Source organism: Poecilia reticulata, chromosome 4, assembly GCF_904066995.2.
Source record: "Poecilia reticulata chromosome 4, P_reticulata-male-v2, whole genome shotgun sequence".
NCBI classification, from domain to species: Eukaryota; Metazoa; Chordata; class Actinopteri; order Cyprinodontiformes; family Poeciliidae; genus Poecilia; species Poecilia reticulata.
The window spans coordinates 17,435,557-17,459,453 of NC_088833.1; the positions used below are offsets into that span (position 1 = coordinate 17,435,557).

The 23,897-nt window shown below is 39.7% G+C and overlaps 1 protein-coding gene across 1 annotated transcript; it reads right to left on the reverse strand.

Annotated features, from left to right (window-relative positions):
• Positions 1-7,076: 7,076 nt before the first annotated feature.
• Positions 7,077-19,926, reverse strand: lhx4 (LIM homeobox 4). Its single transcript, XM_008407913.3, has 6 exons — positions 18,563-19,926; positions 14,989-15,160; positions 13,061-13,263; positions 12,198-12,352; positions 11,201-11,372; positions 7,077-9,613 (listed from the first exon to the last, which is right to left on the reverse strand). The coding sequence occupies exons 1-6, from the start codon at positions 18,639-18,641 to the stop codon at positions 9,225-9,227; spliced, it is 1,170 nt and encodes a 389-aa protein (XP_008406135.1). The 5' UTR covers positions 18,642-19,926; the 3' UTR covers positions 7,077-9,224.
• Positions 19,927-23,897: the final 3,971 nt, after the last annotated feature.

Genomic DNA, 23,897 nt, shown 5'->3' on the forward strand with positions numbered 1-23,897 from the left:
CGCCTGGCCTCCATCAGTTGCTCGGTCCTGTAAGCAGAAACAGTGGTCAACTAATTCATTTCTTACAAAAGATGTTCTCAACACCTGGTAGATGTAGAGAACATTACCAGCTATACTTGAGAGATCAGATTAAGGTATTAGATACTGATAAACTCCTGCCAAAAAAACCGGCAGTGGAGCCAGAAGGTGCTTTAACATGGTATCAGTTTTAGGTTGTACTTGAATTATTTCAATTTGTATTCAGTTGAATTGTGCAGAATGTCACATTAAATGTGGTAAAAGTTTAAATAATAGATTTAAATTTATTTCTACACTTTTGAGACCAACTAAAATCCACTCCAACAGGTGTATGATTCATATATATTGCCTAGTCTTTAAAATATTTTGCAGCTTTAATATACTGCTCATGTTTAAAAGTAACCAATTCATATCTAAAGTAAACGCATTAAACAACACAGTATGTTTTCAGCTCTGCCTCTGGACTATGATGTCATAGAGGAACGTATCTGGACGCTCTCCAAACATAACCAACACATGGTTGGAGTCTAAATCTCCTTTACTTGTCGTCAAGCCTCGGCTCAAACACACACGGATACACACTCTGAAAATACGCTAAACCTTGACCCAGATTTTTTAACTACACATTCATGAAGATCCCCCAGCAGATTTTCTGCACAGCACTTGAGACAAAGCTTAATCCTTGACTATCTAACGCACAAGTTCACTCTGACCCCATGCTCAACCCCCCTCTCTGCCCAGTGTCACACTGAAAATCTGCTGCGACTTAAGGTGTTAGATAACTATCAACATGTCTGGTGGGAAGCTGCCAGACCCTCAGCCTTGGATTGAACTGGATTGTACATACAGTTGTCTGCACAAAAATGGATTCACGTCATTATTTTCCCCCTTAAACTTGACTTCTTAAATAAGATTTGAAGGTCTTCCTGTCAACTATTTTTGTTTGATAATGTAGTATATTGTGCTGTATGTGCTAAAATAATTAGAAAAGTGGAAGCTAAAACAAGAAGAAAAGCCTGAGACAGAAGAACAGTTTCTGAAAGTTATGTATTTAAAAAATATCCGTGTAAAATCTAGAATAACAGCCTGTGAGAGGTGCATTTTTTCAGCTTTCCTCTTTAGTCTGCCTGGTAAAACCCTACCACTTGTTTTACACTTTTTCTTCATATAGATGCTCATCTCTATATGAACATCTATATGATGTTCATATAGAGGTACATCTCTGCTATTATAGAGATGTACAACTATAATAGCAGCCTCTGCATCATGAGGACTAAGGAACAGTACAATGATGCAGTCTACAAACATGATCCCTATGGAAGAGTTGCAAGAAGAAACATTGCATGAAAAAGTTGTGGAAAAAATACTCTTTAACCTACATGCAAAACCCTGTGTTTGGCGGAAAGATAGCATTTGACGTGTGCGTGCGCGTGCGTGCATGCGTGCGTGCGTGCGTGCGTGCGTGCGTGCGTGCGTGCGTGCGTGCGTGCGTGCGTGCGTGAGAGAGAGAGAGGCAGCATCCGAGTTTTTCAGTTTTCAGTAGGGACACAAAAGCTGCCTAAACTTTATGAGAAAATAATTAGAGATACATGGTGTCCCTCGCCTGAGTGCATTATAAACACAGCAGACCTTGGTTTTTACTACACATCAATTTATATTTTGATTGATATCTTGATAAAGACCAATTAAAATGTTAGCTTAGTGGCACTTTTCACACAAACGGGTTCCTGAACTAGTCCTTCCTTCATTACTGTCTGGATTAGTAAACTACAGGAAAAAATAAATACTCCATCAGTCTTAGTATTTAATACACATCTGTCTACTGTGGAATCAAGGTTTGATCAGTTTAGATGGTTTACACTTTAAGTAAATGCTTCCTTAAAAACAGACCACCTTCAGTGCCATTAGACATCGCGTGCACACTTTCCTACAGTGTTTACATTATGCACAACACAGGGCGACACCTGCTACTGCAAATACACAGAAACCTTGTTCTGCAACAGCAAGTAAGGGATATCACCCTGTGCAGTGAACCATATGGCCAATATTAAAATCCACAATCGATTGAATCTGTTTACTTTGTGTGAATGGCAGCCTCAGATTACTGGAATGGCTCAAATGAATTTATCACAGGGGAGCTGATGTTTTGGTAGCGTTAGTTTTACTTCTAACACTTTGGTTCCTTCATTCACAGAAAGAACCCAAGATCTTAGAACTGGTGTTGCTTTTCTGAATGTATTATTATTATTATTATTATTATTATTATTTGCATTTGGGAAATCCAACCAAAGTATCTTCAACTCCAGTATGAGGTTTATATAACTGTATTGGGGATTTGTTTTCATGAACCCTACATAAGCTGAGATCAAAAGCTTTTGAGTATTCAAAGCAAGTCTGGGATGTGATGATCTACAATCCCACAAAGAGGAGAGGAGGCCATTTCACTGTTATAAATTCCATCCACATGCAGCCATTAGGCTGCTGGTGTTCCTCTGGAGCTTGTTTTGGTCTCACTGTTGTCTCCTTGTTGCTTCCTGAACCTCGGTTACAATGGATAGAGGTAAGAGAGGTTGACGGCAGTCATACTTTCCCCTCCCTGGGTTGTCTGCAAGACTCTGACACTAAGCCCATTATGCTTCCATTATGGAGCTTCAATTTTCCTTTGAGCTTTTCACTTGTGACACTGCAGCTCCCTCCCTCTGCAAGCCTCAGACTCACATGCACCACAACCGCTCTGTAAGCAGCCCTTCTGAATATTTATGCTGTTTCTTTACAGGTGAAAAGTAATAAAGTAGGATCAGGAGCAGTTTAAGGTATGTGTACTTCACTTTAGTGCTTCATAAAGCCTTTTTTTAATCTTCTTTAGAGTTTATCTAGAAATATAAAACAAAGTAACATTTTTAATAACCAAGAAAGATTCAAACATAAAAAATCTACATTGTTTTTATTAGATTAGTAACAGTGGGATTCAGCCCACCATGTGATGAACTCAGCTTACTAAGTTAGAAGAAAGAGAATCAAATCTCTCTTAATGATGATAATAAAAGTTATAACGATGTAATATTTTTATTTATTCAACTGCAAAGTCAGAGTATTTCTTAAAATAACATTTAAGTTGTAGATCTATGCAAAGATTGGTTTATTTTACTGCTTATTTTAAACTAGAACTTAATGTCATTACGGAATATGCACTTCAAGAAAATGTGCAATCATATCACTGTAACTACAAACATTTAAAAATAGACCACTTAATGGGAGAGTGAGAAAATGACAGCTAGCGTTGATTTGAAGCCGACACTGCAGTTTTGCAATGCTAACATCTAAAAAAAGAGACCAACACTAAACTCTTTGGGCATCACACAAACTACTGCACAAACTGAACCCTGGTAACATTAGTCTCATGTAAAAACATGGCAGTGGCAGCATTGTGCTGTGGGGATGAATTTCTTCATTGAGGGCAGGAAACCTTGGTCAGAATTAACATAAAGATGGATGAAAATAAATGTGCTTAAGAGTCCAGATTTTGATAACAAACTACACTGTAGGATTCTGAGAATTATCTGTTTCAAGTAAATACATCAAAGCTAAAAAAAACAAACAAAGAAAACATATAAAGGATTAGGGATATTATCCTTGTTGTTGTATCAACCTTTCAGATCGCTCAGGTCTTCTGGTTCTGGTTCTGCTCTGCATCTCCAGAACCAAACATGGAGAGGCAGCATTCAGTTTCTATGCACCACAAATCTGGAACAAACTTCTGGAAAATTGTGAAACAGCCGAAACACTGAGTTCCTTTAAATCTAGACTAAAATCCCAGCGGTTTAGAGTGGCTTTTGGGCCATAACAAATGAAACACTAACCAGCATTTCGATGTGTAATGACTTGGAAAAATGTAACGTTTCAGTTGTTGATTTTTGTGAAATGTGCTGTACAAATAAAATTTAGATTTATTGATTTGATTGACTGATCCCCCTAGATCATCATGAGCTCATATCATTTTACCTGTCATCTGTCTGATATCAGCAGCTACTACAACTATCTGGTGGACAAGTCTCAGTTTTCCTTTAAAACAACCTTGAATGTGTCATTGAAAGATTCTTGCTTGACTCCAGCCAACTCAGCCATCATGCAGATCATTGTTTACTGCAGGGCTACATTGAAATCACTTGAGGAGAAAAATGGCCTTTCTCGATGCTCTGAGATTGACTTTCGGTCCAAAACAAATCCTGTCTGTTTTGCATGTTAATTTATTCCTTTTTGCTTCATGCAAGGGAAAAAAAACATGGCGTTTCCTTTAGGAAGTTTGTAATAAAAGCCTTGCGATCGATGATAATGGCATTTGCGCTTGTGTTTGTCATCTTTGCAAAAGCAACAGTGGTGGAGTTCCCTCAGATTTATATGTATACTAGTGCTGTAAGTGGCGTGTAAATTATCCTAACTGTCTGTGTGGCTCTTTATCTTTGTAAGCCGGTTCTATTAGACCCTATCCATTAATGCCCATAGCCCATCCAATCAATGCTTAAATAAAAATCAGCTAGATTTGTGGCATTTTATGCAAACGTGCAAACTCCGACCGGAATGAGTGTTTGCCTTTTTGTTTTTATAATGCTGAAAGAATATCTAAAACAAAGCAATCGATAGCACTTATGTTTGGGTTACACGGCCCTCCGTTCAGACAAATGTTCCACATTCCCACATAGAAATGAGTTTCATACCGATGTACGCTGTGGTGTAATTTCATTATAACACATTTCATTTATTTCTAATTATTTTAATAAACATGCTTAGCCAAGATCATAATTCAGTCATCTTTCACATCCACTTAATCTGGATCAGCGTGGCAGAGAGGCTGGACTATTCGAGCAAAAGGAGGAGTAGCGGGACACACACTGGACGGTACGTCCATCCATCTGTCCATTCACATACTATCACTGAAAAAAAATTGTAGTTTTCTTTTGGTAAAACTTTATTTGAAGGGGTGTGCAGAAGACTGACATGATGCTGTCATAAACATGACATAACATCTGTCATGAACATAAAGAAGTCTTTATGAATGTTTATGACAGTTGTCATAAAGTGTCATTCAGAAAATAATGACACCTTTAATGCAAAGTTGCTCTAAAAGTTGCTTTGAAAGTCCATTAAAAATGCCAACTTTGCATTAAATTATCATAATTTACAAAATCATGCAACTGAATGACACTTTATGACAACTGTCATAAACATCCATAAAGACTTCTTTATGTTCATAACAGATGTTATGTCATGTTTATGACAGCGTCATGTCAGTCTTATGCACACCCCTTCAAATAAAGTGTTACTTTTATTTTTAACTAGCGTCAAAAATTATTCAAATTTGTTACGGCTAAATTGATAAATTTTGCTCAAGTTATAACAGACTTCAGAATTATCCAAATCAGAACTATAGCTTTAGCAAAACTAATAAAACGAGTTCCAATAAACATTTCTTTTTAAGTGCAGGAGGTGAAGGAGATCTTTGACTAGGCAGTTCAAACACATGAATAGCATGAATAGCTGCATGCTTATGATTGTTTTTCTTCTGGAAGGTGGATCTTCACCACAGTACCGAGTCCCTTGCAGGCGCAGCAGAAACAAGCTTCCCCGTTTCTGCTGAAGAACAGCATTCCCACAGCATGACGCTGCTACCAACAAGTTCCACTGTGGCGGTTCCACATTCCTGTGTCCCCTGCATGACTCGTGGGAAACGTCAAGCGAGAAACATTGTAGCTTTATGTTGATGAAGGTTTACTCCCTTCATAAAGACCAAATCTGTTGAGGATAGTTACTATCCTTTTAAAAGATTCTCCCACCTGAGCGGTAGATCTCTGCATATCCTCCAGAGTAATAGTGGGCTTCTTGCTGCTTCTCTAAATAGTGATCTACTTATCAGTTTAAGTGGACAACCATGCTCTGTGAGACGTTCATCTAGAGCTAACAAACCTCTTAGGCCTTCACAGAACAGCTGTATTCGTACTGAGATATTCTGTTTCTTTTGGGGGTTGACCTCTTGATGCGCCGGACTTCTCAAGGAGAGTATTTGTGAAAATCTTTTAAAATCATGTCAGATCCATTATAAGATACATTGAAGTTCTTGGTTGTAATATAACAAAATGAGAAAAAGCTCCAGGGGTATGAATACCTTTCCAAAGTGCTACATGACTGCAAATCTTTGAAATAGTTGTGTTGCATCAGAAAAAAGAAAAAGATGTGAGATACTAGTGACCTCACCTTAGCGATGGTTTCATGTCTACAGAGCAGGAGCCTTGTTTTTACAGACTGTTAGTCGTTGACACAAATGTCTGTGGTTTGATTCCTGACTCAGAGATCCACAAAAACGAGAAGAAATATCATCATCTCTAACAACGTGCCACAAAAGGAAATTATTTTAGTCAGCTTTGAGAAAATTCTCAAAGCGTGACTGCTTAAAATCAACGCTGCTTTAATGCACAATGTATCTAAAACCCTGACTTACTCTCATAAGAGACTCTTTCTGTTTGATAACTAAAATGCATGTTTGGCCATATTTCACAAATCACTCTACGATTAGTTAACAGTCTAGGGATTAAGGGTAGATTTGACTGTGCTGCAATCTGCTCCAGTGTCTCCTCAGTACTGATAGGATCAGAGAAGCAGCCAGCAAGACATCTGTTTGTGTGCATGTTTTATTCCCCTCCCCTCTGTCCTCCCATATAGTTTCTTTTCATGCATCTTTCTTGTCACCCCCACTCTCGGAGAGCGAGAGAGGAAAACAGCATCGATCACTGTTAAATGACTGACCAGTGCCTGTTGGAGGTACTAAATGGATCTCCACAATTGAATAGAGGCCTAAGTGTGTGGTAAATGCTCTCAATGGGTAAATGAATTTGTGGGTTAACTGGCTCGAAGAGCGTTTCGATAAGGCAAAAATAATAAAAACACCAACAGGACGTATTTTTCTTTAAATGCGTCATAAATAAAGCTCGCCTGGCGATCTTAGCTCTCGCATTTGTCACTGCAAGGCAGCTCTGTGAAAAATAAAGGAGAGCTCACTCGAGGGGTAACCAAAGACAATTCAGCTTTATTTTCCTCATATAGATTTAACTGTACACGGTTCATACCATTACACAGAAGGCATAAATGAATAAATTCAGTGCTCTCTTTTACATCTTTTTCAAAGACACATGGCAATAATAATAATAATAATAATTAATAATAATAATAATAATAATAATAAATAGCGCTCATGAAACAAGACAATCTACACGTTTTCAAACTGTACAAGATTTACAACAATAAGATGCAAACTTCTGAGGCAAAACAGACTGAACAAAACTGCTTCGATGGTGGGTTTTCTGTGTTGTTTTCCTCTAAAATCCCAGATTTCAGCCGACAAATTACTTTGTAATTCAGCCATGAGCAGCATTTACTGCGTATCCACTGGTTTGTGCAGGGAACAAAGCTGTGACACACGTCTATAATTGGAGGGATTCTGCTTTTTATTTACATGGCATAAACTAACTGGAATTACCTGCCATCACTGAATGCATGAATACATGGCATTTTTCACTTTTCTAACTCATGTTCTTTTTTTTAAGTAAGGTCTTAATAATTAATAATCAAAAAACTTTATTTGAAAAAAAGTCAAAATAAATTATGAATAAATAAGCACTTTAAGAAATAAAGATCCATTTTAAAGACCAAACCTTTTCCCCTCTCCTGACTTGTCCGTTTCACTCAAATGTTAAAAGTATTGTGATTTTAAGAGGTAAACACATTGTAATTTGTGGGCTGTAATCTGTAATTGTGTCACTGCCTGTTATTTGATTTACCGTGAGGTAAAATATGAGGGAAAAAAAAAAAGAAGACTTGGCATTTCGTTTTCTCCAACAAGTTGCTCACATCGACCGGTTTGTCCTCAGATCAGAGATGGGAGCAGAGATGAGATCTGGGAGGATGCATTTTTCTGCACAAGCATGAAACTGTTAGATAACTTTACAACTTAAACACAGCTCACGGGGGGGTTACTTTTGAGATATTCTTCTTGTAGCAAATAATTTGTGAAGCTGGAGCTGACGGTGACTGATCTCTGCAGCCGATCCAGCTCGGATGCTGAATTATCAGCTCCGAATGTGGCAGACTGTGTTAATCCCTCTGGTACAAAGGGCCGACATCACATCTGGAGTTGGGGGAAGTAGGTTGACAGCAGGCAGAGCTGAGGCTGCTGCTGACTGAGAAGATTATCAGGAGAAGGCTGGTTCTGACTGAAGAGAGCAAACACAAAGGGGGGGTTTCTTTGTTCCTTTTAATACTTGTTGGTGTTTTTATTTATTACAGAAACAACATGTTTTATATCTCTGCATCTGAAGGATAAATGAATGCAGGAATATGATCTATATCGAAAGTTTCGGCTCCTTCATGTGAAAAAGGGTTTAATACTAACGGATTTCTTCTCTGAAGCGTCTTTTACTCAGATTAAATTCTGTAAATATGACCGCTTTGTCTCAAAACGCCCTCATTAAAACAATTTCTGGATGCACAAATCAGCAGATCATACTATTTCTCAAAACACTTTGTCGTAACACATAAAAAACACTAAACAGAAAAAAAAAAACATGAGCATGTTTCTAGATTCACGCTTGTGCCACTGCTCTTGTAAGTTTTTCTCCGAGTGAAACACTGTTTGCCTTGTGCATACGTCTCTCTCCTCTGCGCTCCTGTCCGTTCACGTAGAAAAAGAAGAGGAGAGTAAAGTGCAATGCCAATGTGAAGGCTCCGGTGCGGCCGGCCGGCCAGCAGTTCAACTCATTGTGAATCAGAAGCATGCAGCTGCCTTCTGGGCCCGGTAAAAATGACGGCCCTGACCTGTGTATTTGAGCACAGTCCACCAATGTTTCTGGAGTTTAGTCTCCTTTGTAGTGATTGAACGAAATAAAAACAGGCAATAATTAAAAAAAAAAAAAAAAAAGGTGATGATGCGGTGTTGAGATTGAACATTCAGGTGTTGCTTTACTGCTTTAGTCCAGTCTGCACCTTCCAACCTGGTTGTTATCTCACTGTTTGGACTCCAGTCAAGCTTTTTCTCTCCACTGAGCAACACACAGCAAGCAAGTCTCACAGGCTGAAGTAAAGAAATGTAAAAAAAAAAAAAAAATCTGTCGTGTCCTTTTGATAAATCCTCATAGTGATTCTTCTGCTGAGCTGGAGGCTCAAAACTGGGAATGGTCCATCTCATCCAGCCAGGAGGCCGGGCTGGTGGGGAAGTCAGGGTATCCCGTACTGCTGCCTGTGGAGAGGTCTGAGGTGGGGCCCCCCGCCATGGCCCTCAGAGCCTGTCCCACTCCGCCCGGGCCCCCCTGCGCCACCAGGCTGTCCATGTTAAAGGTCAGGTTGTTGAGGAGAGGCGTGTGGCCGGGCAGGGAGGTGATGGAGGAAGGTGACTGCGGTAGGCCGTAGGGGCTCCCTGGCCGGATGTCTTGGTAGGGCTGTCCCGCCGCATCGACGGAGAAGCCGCCGTTCAGGACGGCGCTGCTGGTCATGTCTCCCACGCTCCCGTAAAGGCCGTTCGCGTGGCTGAGGTCAGACAAGACTTGGTCGTCTAGAGAGGAGATCAGAGAAGAAGATCAGTAAGAAATAAGACAGGAGATTTCTCTTCTTTAATAGGTTTAATTGAGCAGTAAGTAAGACACAGTCCTTTGCTTAAATATTCAAACTTGAACATTTTTATTTTTGCAGCAGGAATCTGTTTTAAAGCTTTTTACATGACAGAGAAACCTCAAAGTAGTGAACAACTTTGAAGTGTTTGGAAAAACGGTTTTGAACGTCTCCCAGGTTAAAAGGTTTGGAGAAACAACCAAAAATAATTGCAATTATTTTGTGGCATACGTTTTGGAGCTCGGCAGATCTAGACTGAACAATTTTCTCATCGAAATAACTCAGCATGAACAATTCTTACCATATATTCCTAGTTGTATTTTGGGTCTGGGCTTTGACTGGGCCAGACTGTATGTACATTGTTCTGTTATAGATCTGACTGTGTTTCAGGGTCAATGCAGAAAACCTGTAAGGTGAACGGGTCTTCTCCAGAATGAGGCCGATAAACTGTGACCAGCTTTTGTCTTCCTCTCTAATAAAAACAGCCCCACAGCATGATGCTGCCACTAGCGTGATTGATGCAAGTCCTCCATCTCACTCTCTACTTTTTAAGGTGATCGATCGAACGGAGCTTTGTGAGACTGTCAAAGTTTGGGATATTATTTGGGGGAATATCCTCTTGGTTAAATGGGATTTTATCTTGAGCTAATAGAAAAAAGGAGAGTGAATACAAATCCACACCAAATGTTTTTATTTGTGGACAAAAAAAAAAAAAAAAAATCAAACAATGCGTTGCTTTTCTTCCCCATCAAAGGTGTGCACTGCTTTTTGTTGTGTATTTACAGAAGAAGTTTTGGGATTCTCTCCAAAGAAACTTAAAAGATTAAAAAACGTAGCTTTTTAACATTCATTAAGCAGAAGCTCTTGACTCATATCAAGTAAAATGTGTGGATCCTGATCTTCTAAATATCATGACGCACATGCTAAACCTGAAATTCATATTTATGTCTGTGTGCTGGTCAATAACTGCAGCACAAAATATGTGTTTACATCTCCAATTGATCCCCTGTGTGGCTTCAATAACAACAAAGCCCAAAAGCACTTTCTCTCTAATTGAATAAAAGCCTCACATGCTTTATAGAGTTTCTGTCACCATGTTTTCGTTTCTCATAAAAACAGAGTTCTTTTTTTCTTTTTCAAATTGGTTCAGAGACTTTTACAATTATCCAAAAAGGGAAAGGGGTGGGGCGGATGTGAATATTAAATAACAAAAAGATGCCTAAAACTCCATTTGCATCCCACTAAGGAGCCGTTGCTTGTTTTCAATAAGCTCCATCACACAAACAAACAGAGGCAGGAGACATCAGCGGCCGCAGAGGAAAACCCAAACAGGTATGACATTTTAGATTTGCCTCAAAGAAGCACACTCCAACAGGAAACACAAGCAGGCAAATGAAAAGCCACAAAGACGCGTTGGTATCTGCAGCTCTCGTGTGGTTTACCATTTTGAATGCTCCCTTAATCCTATTAGCAGGAATATGTCTGCTAATTCCCTTTCTGGGACTAAATGATCTGGAAAAAAAATAAATACCTCTGAAGCTTAGCTCGCTGTCGCTGAGCCCTGCATCGTCAGCCGAGCTCTCCTTCTCCACTTTGGTTCCTCCTCTGCTGCGTTTGACACTTTTATAGAATTGAGTCCAACGGTGGCGACCGGCGTCTTTCTTTAGACGCTTCTCCTTTGCTCGCCGGTTCTGGAACCAAACCTGTCGGGTTAAACCATAATGTTCATCTTTAAAAAGACAAATCAAGGATTCAGACCAGGTTGTTTGATTTTGCGAGAGCAATAACATCGCCATCATAATTTCCTTTTTTTTTCTTTTTTTTTTTAACGTTGGTTGAAAATTTTAGTTTGGCGTTAAACATTTGATAAACAAGCAAGTTTATTTTTCATGTAAACATGATGTAATATTTAACCTCTCCAACTGCTTGGCATACAGTTTATAGCACTTATAAAAAACTGAATAAATAATATTAACTTATAAATGATTTTTTTTAACTAATATTTGATATAATCAAAGATTTTGCTGCCATAAAAACTTTAAAATTGAAAAATGAGAATATGTTTATTAATTTAGAACATTAACTAAAAATTATAAAATGTATAAATACATTTATAAATAAATCTATACATTTTAATTAATTCAAAATTCTGCACATACAGAACATAGATAAATAATTATTTATTGTTTTTTAAAGGATTTTAAAAAACTATAAAACGATGTCAGTGCAACACACAGAATGGATTGAAATAATAACTATGTTCTGTCTCAGCATAATCAAGAAACAGAGGTTCGCAAAAATTCCTAGAAGCTTCTAAACACATAAAGCAAATATGATTTTAAGTCCTGATGATAAAACTGCAGACTTTCCCAGTCATAATGATATTGTTTTAATTACTACAGATGATCAGAGAGACAAATATTAATGTCTTACAACAGAGGAATTCACTCAATCACTGCCAAAATTGGAGCGTAGTCATTTTGCAAGTTAATTTCCTAAAAATACATTTTAAAAAATGAACGCTCTACCTGCACCACCCTCATGTCCAGGCCTGTCTCTGAGGACAGCTGCTCTCTGACGTGGCGTGCTGGCTTTGGCGAGTTTTTGTAGGCACTTTTGAGGGTCTCCAGCTGCTTGGCGGTGATGGTGGTCCTTGGTCGTTTGGTCCCACCCTCTGAATCATCTGCAAACACAGTTGCAAACATGAGTGGCATCCCTCTGCATATATTTATGTGTGTGTGCGTGCGGGTGCGTGCGTGTGCGTGTGTGTGTGTGTGTGTGTGTGTGTGTGTGTGTGTGTGTGTGTGTGTGTGTGTGTGTGTGTGTGTGTGTGTGTGTGTGTGTGTGTGTGTGTGTGTGTGTGTGTGTGTGTGTGTGTGGGCGTGTGTGTGTGTGTGTGTGTGTGTGTAGGTGTGTGTGTGTGTGTGTGTGGGTGTGTGTGTGTGTGTGTGTTTTAAATGAAGAGAATAGTTATGCAGGGCAGTGTATTATTGTCCTTGTGCATCTGTCCCACTCCCACAGCAGAGGACATAAATCTACCCTTTGCAGAGGAGAGGAGTTATTGGAGCCGCACCATATAAGAGCATCGGTTCACTTTACATAATCAATCAGAGACGCATGGAAATCTCAGAGGAGAGGGAGGGACAGAAACAGCACACACACACCCAGATGACAAACACCAACGATCCACAGTCAGAAGTTATTTCGCCTCGCTGAGAGGTGCATACAGCTTGATCTATCACGCTTTTCTGCAATTCTGATGCGGCCCAGTTAGGTCAGAGCCTTTCAGCGGCAAAGCAAATAGATGGATATTTGCAACAATCATTTTATGTCGCTGGAAGTATATGTTCACCCTTTCCTCTCGTTCCACCGTGACAGTGCGCACACCTACCGTTCTGTTTGGCAGTCTCATAATCCACCTTGCACACCAGCCTCCCGTCCTCCATGAGGTAAAACTCGTCGCCGGTGGTCAGCTGTCTGCTGCACATGATGCAAGCGAAGCAGTGCAGGTGATACACAAAGTCCTGCGCCTTCCGCACCACCTGCGTCGGAGGGATGCCCTGCTGGCACGACGCACATTTTGTTCCAAAACGCCTGAAGGGGGAAACAGGAAGCAGAGGTGGTGATGATGATGATGAGGAGGATGATGATGATGATGCAGACAGCGAAGCTTCCATAAAATACGTTGTCAAACAGAAATATGTCACAGAGTCTGCAACACTTGAAGTCCTTGCTGTTAAAAGCAAAAGGAAACGAGCTCTGCAGTGCATTTCTGTTAACAGCAAGCCTGACTGATGCATCAGTGGAATCCATCAAGTTTGCATATCTGCTTGTGTGTTGGCATGCTTGTATTTTTTATTTTTTTGCAGCTAAAGTACCGACATTAAACAGAGCTTGTTGAGGGAGGCAGCACACAGTAAACCCACCCTGAGGAGAGCCAGTAAAACACTGACAGAGGAGAGGAGAGGCTCTAAATCAGGAAACCACCCAATCAAACATAAAAAAGCAAAGTGAAGCCTTCGAGTCTCTAACCAGCAAAACCACATGTGCGCTGTTCCATGTTTGAAGAGTTTTGAACATGCCAACGTCCCCCCTCACGGGGCCCCCTGGGTCAGCTAATACAGTTAGCAACCAGTTAGACTCCAGAGCTCCTCGGGGGTCTCGTTCAAGCTTCGAGCATTAAAACCTTTCAAACGTGATTTAGTAAAAAGCCCAGATCTGCTGATCCTGTTTTGGATGAAAGTCAAACTCAATTTTCTTCTGTAATGCTTCTGAAATCCAATCATTAAAAGAAAGAAGCAAAACGGCAAAAAAAAAAAAATGAAAGAAAGAAAGAAGATAGTGAAATATAGGGATTTATAATCAGAGCCAAGTTAATCTAAGGGTGTGGAAATCACAGATGTTATAAATAGCATCTTCACCAGGCAGGCAGGGATCCAGTGTGAAGGTTTACCACCGCTTTAAAATAAATGTTTCACAACTTTCTTCCATCAGACTGTCCTGACACATTAAAATCCTTTTAATGACACATCAGATAAAAGGATTTTCACCAACTGCCCCTTCCCCCACATGTTGCTACACACTGCCAGTCAGATGGCTGGAAGAGACCTATTGCACCTCACTGCCCCCCCCCCCCCTACAAGAAAGATACAAAAATCAGCTGTTCCAAAATACTTCTAGTCAAGCATGATATGGAAACTAAAAAGACGCCAATGATAACGCTGCTTAAAGTCACAACCAGGCAATTCCACTAATTAACCAGATAATACCAGCATGTTGGACCTACGTTACTCTACGAAGAGCAGAATGATGGCAGGTATATTTCATGCAATAAGCATTCAAAACCTAATAAGTTTGGCTTAAATTTGTGTATCACATGAAAAAAAAACAGACCAATTGATTTGAAAACGATTATTATTTTGTAATAATAACTCTAATGTTATAAAAATTTAGCTCTGGTATGGATGGATGCATTCAGCTGTCTTGCTAAGACTTTATGATTTTTTTTTTTATAAATATTGCAATACTGTGAAAATATTGTATTTCTACACATCATATATCGTGAACATAGAATACCGGTTCATGTCTAATCTGCAGCAATATTTATGCTATGTATAAATATATATTAGCTACATGAGATATTCTAAGCATCATTTCTGGAATTTTGTCACTTTTAGCAGTTTTGATGCATTAAATATAGTCCTCCATAGAAAAGCTGCAATCTGTGCGACTCAAAATAAAAACACAAAACCAGTGATTATGCTCATTTCAAAATAACAAGAAAACAACGAAAAGGAGAAAAGAGAAAGGCGCACTGACTTGAAAAAGTCCTCCTTGCAGTAGACGCTGCCTGCCCGGGAGAAGCATTTATCCGCCAGCGGGGTCTGGCAGTCTGCGCACTTGAGGCACTTGGAGTGCCAGTGTCTGTCCAGCACCTTCAGGATGAACTTATCCAGGATGTGCTGACTGCAGCCTGCACACTGAGGGATCTCTGCCAGGAGAAACAACGAGAAGGCCATGTCACACTCAGCCACCGGCACAAGGCAGGCAAAGGTCCAACACCATCAGAGAGGTTCGCTGTATTTATAGGAAGTCGTTTCGAAGGAGAGGGTTTTCTTTATTTCTCACATTGCCGAAGTAGATTGTGTGCCGAATTTCAGCGGTGAGGAATGTATATATAAATCTTTTGTTAAAATCAACCAAGAGTTTCATCCGTTAAAAATGCAAAAATTTTAATAAATCAGACCGACGGGGTGGGGGAGGGGGGAGGAAGCATTTTTATTATATAAATTATTAGGTTGTCATATGTTGTTGAAATGTGTTGGAGAATTTGTTCATTCGGGATTTTCACTCATTCTGAGGTTTTCCAATATCGCGTTTCCTGATCCTGTTTTCACCTTCTTGCTCTGTTATTATGGTACATTCTCGTTTTTAGAGAAAATCAATCCTCACATAGCAGATGTTGCCCTTTTTTTTCCAGATACATTTTTAACAGAATATAAATGTCTTTACATAAAACCGTGTGCGCTCGGTAAGGATTTCCGCCTCTGTCCAAGGTGCTGATCTCAGAGGTATTCGCCTGCAGAGCAAAAATGCTTTTTTTTTTTTTTCTTTCTGACGACGTATTGATTTTCTCCGTCTTAATCTGGTTTGCCTCTTCCATCTCGATCTTAATTAATCCCTGAATGATTTTATGGAAAGCGTGGTGACAACCAGTGTCTGTAGGTGAGACGGCGTCCTGACGTAAATCAAGATCAAGGCGCGATTAGATTCAGATTTTTTGAAAAATCATTTTTGAAAACTAAATCTGCAGCAGTACACACGGTGTCCATTCAGACACACAAGACCTTTATGAATTTATTTCCAAAGCGCAACTGATCGATTTTTAATTTTAAAAACAGAGCCATAGCCACGCATTTGACGTATTTTTGCGTCGTTCCTTCTGTGCATGCAGGCCTTTTTTTTAACTAAATAAAAAATATATATTTCCATGCAAAGTAAGGTTAACGTTATTGTTGTGAATGTCTACAAATATAAAATGACATTAAAAAAAAAGAACAGCATTGATTGAAGCGTTTATATTTTTGTTTCACATCTGCATGGTTTCCATTGAAGACAACGGTGACAGTTTGAGGTGAAAGTGAGCAGAAACATGAGCAGGAGCCTGAACACACGCAGCGGGACTATTTTCTGTCGAGAGAAATCACATCTGCACTCTCAAAAAATCTCCCTATAACAAAAACACAGATGTTATTCTGCATTCTGCAAAAGCAGGTGCTGCGAGAGAAGCATGCTTGCAAAAATAATAACTAAATACTGTAATGTAGTAAAAATGTTTGATTTTTTTTTTTGTTTGCAAAAATCAGATATAAAAAAAAGTCAGATCGCCATTCTGAACCACTTATAGTTTTTTAAAGGTAAGAAATAGAATCATAGATTGGATTCATAGATTGGATTTTATTGTTAAAAATTCGGCTTGAATCCTGAAAACCTGGAATATTGTAGATGCAAACATTATTCCCGTAGAAATAAGTGGGACTGGCCCTAACCGTAACCCAGAATTTATTTTTTTAATGAAAATAAAAACATTGAAGGTGTATGTAGGTACAAGAGAGAAGTGGTTCTCATAGCATCCAGAGTCTGTTTTCTATTACATCGCTTTTTTTCTCTTTACAACTTCAAAATAATAATAATAATAATAATAATAATAATAATAATAATAATAATAATAATAATAATAATAATAATAATAATAATAATAATAATAATAATAATAAAGGAATTAAAAACACACTTCCAGAGTAAGGCTGATGCTTCCAACCTTTCACCTCACCAAGTAAATAACTTATGATTACCAAATGTGTAATTAACACTACAACTTAAGAGTCATTAGACGTTCCTTTTTCCTGATATGAAATGCTTAGAGCGGCTGCGTTGGTTCCTGAAATAATCCAGGTTTAGATCCAGGATGAATCCTGGCGCTGCAGGAGGCTGAGTGGCAGGATTTTTATCCAATCTGTTAATCTGTATCAATTCATAAAATTAAAGAGCAGATAGATAGATAGATAGATAGATAGATAGATAGATAGATAGATAGATAGATAGATAGATAGATAGATAGATAGATAGATAGATAGATAGATAGATAGATAGATAGATAGATAGATAGATAGATAGATAGATAGATAGATAGATAGATAGATAGATAGATAGATAGATAGATAGATAGATAGATAGATAGATAGATAGATAGATAGATAGATAGATAGATAGATAGATAGATAGATAGATAGATAGATAGATAGATAGATAGATAGATAGATAGATAGATAGATAGATAGATAGATAGATAGATAGATAGATAGATAGATAGATAGATAGATAGATAGATAGATAGATAGATAGTTTTCGTTTTGAGCATTTTAGCTTATAATATTTTTAAACTAGATTAATTAAATTGCAGTAATTATCTCACCCTTACATTGCAATTATTATATTTTTGTTTTCTTTTTTTCCCTTCCTCTTCTTCTTCTTCTTCTTGGGTGGAGATGTGGGGGGTGGGTTGCCTATTAGCCCCCGCTCCATCTGTATATTTTCCTAACTCGACCCTGAATAATTGGGTCAGAGCAGAAACGGATCCGGTCGCACTTCAATCTTTACACGATCAGATTACGAAAGGCCCTGGCACAGATTAACGAGCGAACAGATGTAAGATATTTCTCGCCTTTGACGCCGAGGTCCAGGAAATGTTGCGAGATTTCGTTTATAATTATCGCCCGCAAATGCTCGTTCTGATGCCAGCCCCCCCGCCCCCCTTTTTTTTTTTTTTTGGAATAAGACGTCCGAGGCTTTTTATTAGGCTCGGTAACCGACCCCAGTCGAAGCCAGAGCGCGTTTGTCTGACGTGGCGACGATGACAACCGCGTCTGATCTCTTGACCATGCAGGCTCGTTTACAAATTAACAGCTGGGAGGCTCAGTGTGAGTCCAGCAGCTCTGCACTGAGGATGCAGCGCGCTGACACCAAGCCCGCCGCTTCAGAACAGAAATTATTAATAACGTTTAAGGAAGCTTGAAACTGCATTGGCACCTTCTGCAGAGAACAGTAAGAAACAGCTGCAGAGATGAGCGGAGAATTCATCTCCTGACCGTGACTTGATTTCATCTAAGTACTTTCGCAGCTTGTTTTAGAAGCAGCATGACACATCACTGGCCTGTGAGGGCTTCAGTCTCCTCTCCTTATTCTCTGGCTGTAAGTCAGCCCCCCTCTCCTTACGGCCGACCCAGCAGCAGTGGTTGCGCTCACCAACCTGTTCCCGGACTGGCAATCGACAGAAAAAGACCAGAAGATGGGGGGTGGGGGGTGGGGAGGGGGGAAGAAAACAATGTCTTACGCTGCAGTGGCACACCGAGAATCTCCGGTAAACTCTTTACAGGACTCTCTGTCGGTAGAACCGCCGCACTTTGCATCATCGTGATCCAAACGCACGCACATACACCCGCAACGCGGTGGGCGCACTCCCCCCGTCCTCGCTTGTGTGCAAAAAAACCCCCCCTCAAAAACACGAAGCTGCTGTTGAGGCCTGTTTCCGCTCAAACCTTCGTTTCCAGGTATTTCTCTATTCCCAGGGTGATGCCCGAGCCGCGCCGCGCCGTGCCGAGCTGTTTTGGAGTATGGAGCAGACAGGCTGCTCTGTCCATTCAGCTCCGCAGGGGCGGCGGGGGTCTGACGTCAACGCGGCACAGGCTCACCGGGAGCCAATAGGAGCGCAGGTGGAGGGTTGCCCCCCCCCCTCCCACCTCTTACTTCTCCCCCGCCACAGCAGAGGTGGATAGCATCCTCGACAGGAGAGGAGAGAGGAAGAGGGGCGTCTAAGATGGTATATGAAAATGTCTCCGGAGAGGCGGAACCTTGCTCCTGTGGAGACCATAAATAGCTCACTGCAGTGACTCTCTGAGGGGCCCCGGGCCAGCAGGAGCTCCTGAAGAGGAGAACCCAGCAAGACAAATGAGTCACTTTGGCTTGCTTAAATTAAACCTCATTTAAGCAAATTTATAAGAACAAACGAGCGTTATTTTGTTGTTGTTGTTGTTGTTGCAGAGATATTCAGAGCCGACCCAGGGTTTTACAACGCCGTATGCAGAATTTAATTTGGTGCCAAACGGCGCGAAATGTCTACTTTTCATACTGTCAGTGCAGGTCTTTTGACCATTTCTTCTTTTTCTTTTATCCTTTTTATATTATTATTGTTCATTGCGAACCCAATAGCTATTACTTGGTGATCTGTAAACATCTAAAATGTGGATAAAAATGTTTCCCAGCTCCAACAACAAGCAGGATATTTTTGTAAAAATCAGTTTTAAATGATGATTCTGTGGGAATAATGTTCAAAATGTTTTTCTGAGGATGTGTAGAACTTTGTGAACGTATTTCTCATTGGGGCTCCATGCTGGCAAGGAGCCCAAGTTTGATTTTCGTTTAACTCCTCCAAACTTTACACGTATCGTTGCAACAGAAACAAACGCGTTTTGTAGCATGATATTACAGATAGTTTCTCCATTTGGAAAGAAAAATCTTACCAGATATAGAGAAACGTGATGCACGTCTACAACCCCACAAGGCGCCACCAGGAGGGCCAGAAGGTTCAACGTCCACCTCCATCTTATCACATTGTTGACCCCGAGCAAGACAACCGTACATGACATCATCATAAGTTGAAATAGTTATTTATTTAATCACATAGACATAGATAATAATTTCACCTCTAAATGATGTGAATTATTTAATCTCAAAGACCTTCAATTCATATTTTAAATTATACCAGGATTACTGACCTATATCTTACTTTGAGAGAGGTAAAGTTGGAATATGTAAACACTAAACCTTAAAAAAAACAGCAAATTAATTCACTTAAATTATAAATAGTATAAAAATATTACGAATAGACAGTTGTGTTGAATAAATAAATAAATATTGAATTAATATTTTCTCTCAACTAACTCCTGCAACATAGTCAAATAAATAAATAGGAGAAAAAAAACAGAAATTATGTGTTGTCTTTCGGATTTGGGTTCCAAATGACCAATGGCCCCCATCTGCACTCCGCCTTTATGCTATTCTAGAAGCGCCCCGGTAAACACACACACACACACACACACACACACACACACACACACACACACACACACATCTCCTCTCCTTATTCTCTGGCTGTAAGTCAGCCCCCCTCTCCTTACGGCCGACCCAGCAGCAGTGGTTGCGCTCACCAACCTGTTCCCGGACTGGCAATCGACAGAAAAAGACCAGAAGATGGGGGGTGGGGGGTGGGGAGGGGGGAAGAAAACAATGTCTTACGCTGCAGTGGCACACCGAGAATCTCCGGTAAACTCTTTACAGGACTCTCTGTCGGTAGAACCGCCGCACTTTGCATCATCGTGATCCAAACGCACGCACATACACCCGCAACGCGGTGGGCGCACTCCCCCCGTCCTCGCTTGTGTGCAAAAAAAACCCCCCCTCAAAAACACGAAGCTGCTGTTGAGGCCTGTTTCCGCTCAAACCTTCGTTTCCAGGTATTTCTCTATTCCCAGGGTGATGCCCGAGCCGCGCCGCGCCGTGCCGAGCTGTTTTGGAGTATGGAGCAGACAGGCTGCTCTGTCCATTCAGCTCCGCAGGGGCGGCGGGGGTCTGACGTCAACGCGGCACAGGCTCACCGGGAGCCAATAGGAGCGCAGGTGGAGGGTTGCCCCCCCCCCTCCCACCTCTTACTTCTCCCCCGCCACAGCAGAGGTGGATAGCATCCTCGACAGGAGAGGAGAGAGGAAGAGGGGCGTCTAAGATGGTATATGAAAATGTCTCCGGAGAGGCGGAACCTTGCTCCTGTGGAGACCATAAATAGCTCACTGCAGTGACTCTCTGAGGGGCCCCCGGGCCAGCAGGAGCTCCTGAAGAGGAGAACCCAGCAAGACAAATGAGTCACTTTGGCTTGCTTAAATTAAACCTCATTTAAGCAAATTTATAAGAACAAACGAGCGTTATTTTGTTGTTGTTGTTGTTGTTGCAGAGATATTCAGAGCCGACCAGGGTTTTACAACGCCGTATGCAGAATTTAATTTGGTGCCAAACGGCGCGAAATGTCTACTTTTCATACTGTCAGTGCAGGTCTTTTGACCATTTCTTCTTTTTCTTTTATCCTTTTTATATTATTATTGTTCATTGCGAACCCAATAGCTATTACTTGGTGATCTGTAAACATCTAAAATGTGGATAAAAATGTTTCCCAGCTCCAACAACAAGCAGGATATTTTTGTAAAAATCAGTTTTAAATGATGATTCTGTGGGAATAATGTTCAAAATGTTTTTCTGAGGATGTGTAGAACTTTGTGAACGTATTTCTCATTGGGGCTCCATGCTGGCAAGGAGCCCAAGTTTGATTTTCGTTTAACTCCTCCAAACTTTACACGTATCGTTGCAACAGAAACAAACGCGTTTTGTAGCATGATATTACAGATAGTTTCTCCATTTGGAAAGAAAAATCTTACCAGATATAGAGAAACGTGATGCACGTCTACAACCCCACAAGGCGCCACCAGGAGGGCCAGAAGGTTCAACGTCCACCTCCATCTTATCACATTGTTGACCCCGAGCAAGACAACCGTACATGACATCATCATAAGTTGAAATAGTTATTTATTTAATCACATAGACATAGATAATAATTTCACCTCTAAATGATGTGAATTATTTAATCTCAAAGACCTTCAATTCATATTTTAAATTATACCAGGATTACTGACCTATATCTTACTTTGAGAGAGGTAAAGTTGGAATATGTAAACACTAAACCTTAAAAAAAACAGCAAATTAATTCACTTAAATTATAAATAGTATAAAAATATTACGAATAGACAGTTGTGTTGAATAAATAAATAAATATTGAATTAATATTTTCTCTCAACTAACTCCTGCAACATAGTCAAATAAATAAATAGGAGAAAAAAAACAGAAATTATGTGTTGTCTTTCGGATTTGGGTTCCAAATGACCAATGGCCCCCATCTGCACTCCGCCTTTATGCTATTCTAGAAGCGCCCCGGTAAACACACACACACACACACACACACACACACACACACACACACACACACACACACACGCATACATGCGCACCATACCAACAGGGGACTATCGGTTTAGTCCTGCCAACAGGGGACTTCTGTTTCTAGTTTGTTGAAAAATTTGAAACTCATAATACAATTTACTTTAAAGCTATATAACCATAATATAATTGAATGTTTGACTTTTAATCATTTTTAAAGAAATTGCCAAGAGGGGACCTAGATCTCTGAGCGACGTTTACCTTACAAAGAGGGGACCTTTACATACTGCAATAGAACTGACTCTACCCACTTTTGACTTAAAGAGGATTTACTTACTACAATGAATTACTTTAACTATTTTAATACATTTATGATTTAACTGGGTTATGTTGTATAATTAATTCTTTTTTATACAAATATTACCCAAAAAGTGAAATAATGACTGTCATGGAAAATGAATAATATTTTGAATACGATTCAATGATGGCATGACTTAATAAGGTCTGCAGAATCAACTAACAAATATATATTTTTAATATGAATTTTGTCTCTAAAAGTGGTACGTTGGTCCTCTTGATTGTCATTACAAGTAAAGGTCCACACTTGGTCTGTATAGAACAACAGGATAAACAGGACACTCTATTGTTGGCTGGTGAAGAATGACACAGGTCCCTTCTTAATAAAGTAGGGATGGATGGACAGACAGACAGAAAGACACATATATATGTGTGTATATTTTTTTTTATTCCAGCCCATGAAAAGGCATTTCAAGAAAAAAAAGGTCCCCACTTGGTCTGTACAGAACGACACAGGTCCCCTGTTAGATAGGATGGAATGATATACACACTCCAGGATGGGTGAATAAAGAAGAAATTAACTGAATTGTTTTTTAAGACAAAAACATTTGTACGCTGAATCAAAACAGCTTCATGTGAACTATTTCAGTTGATATAGCCTACAAATTCCAACAGTCAGAAATGTTTCCTCATCATGAATAGGTTCAATGGTATATCAACTGACATTCCAATAGTGAAAGGATCTGCAGCACAAAGTGATCAGAATAAAGAGTAAAAAAGTTAATTACAGAGCATAGTTTTTAAAGACAAATTTAAAACAGCCCATGTCAAACCTGTTAGAAAGTAAAAGGTCCCCACTTGGTCTGTAAAGAATGACACAGAATTGGGAACAAACCAGGATCTAAAAACACACTTTAGTATGTTTTTAAACAAAATATAAAAGTTTTATTTGAAGAGGAATTTAAAGGCAGGACTTGGAAAAAGCAATAAAAATAAAATGTAATGTAAAAAGGTAAGAAGTAAAAAGTTCTTCTGAGCTTCTTAATGATGGACGGACGGACTGACACATTCATAGTAGGAGTTTCTCCAATGATGATATCTTGTTCATTTAGACAGACAGACGGATATGAATTAATAAATGTGTGTATATTTTTTAATTCGAGACCATGTCAAAGGCATTAAAGAAAAATTAAGGTCCCCACTTTGTCTATAAAGAACGACAGAGGTCCACTGTTGGCTGGTGAAGAACGACACAGGTCCCCTCTTGGATAGGATGGACCGACATACACACTCCAGGATGGGGGAAAGAAGAATTAACTGAATTATTTTTTAAG

Coding starts and splice junctions, on each gene's coding strand:
- lhx4 (XM_008407913.3), bottom strand. CDS start 18,641: ATGATGCAAAGTGCGGCGGTTCTACCGACAGAGAGTCCTGTAAAGAGT. Junction 12,353..13,060: donor TGAGACTGCCAAACAGAACG/GTAGGTGTGCGC, acceptor CTGTGTTTGCAG/ATGATTCAGAGGGTGGGACC. Junction 11,373..12,197: donor TGGACATGAGGGTGGTGCAG/GTAGAGCGTTCA, acceptor TTAACCCGACAG/GTTTGGTTCCAGAACCGGCG.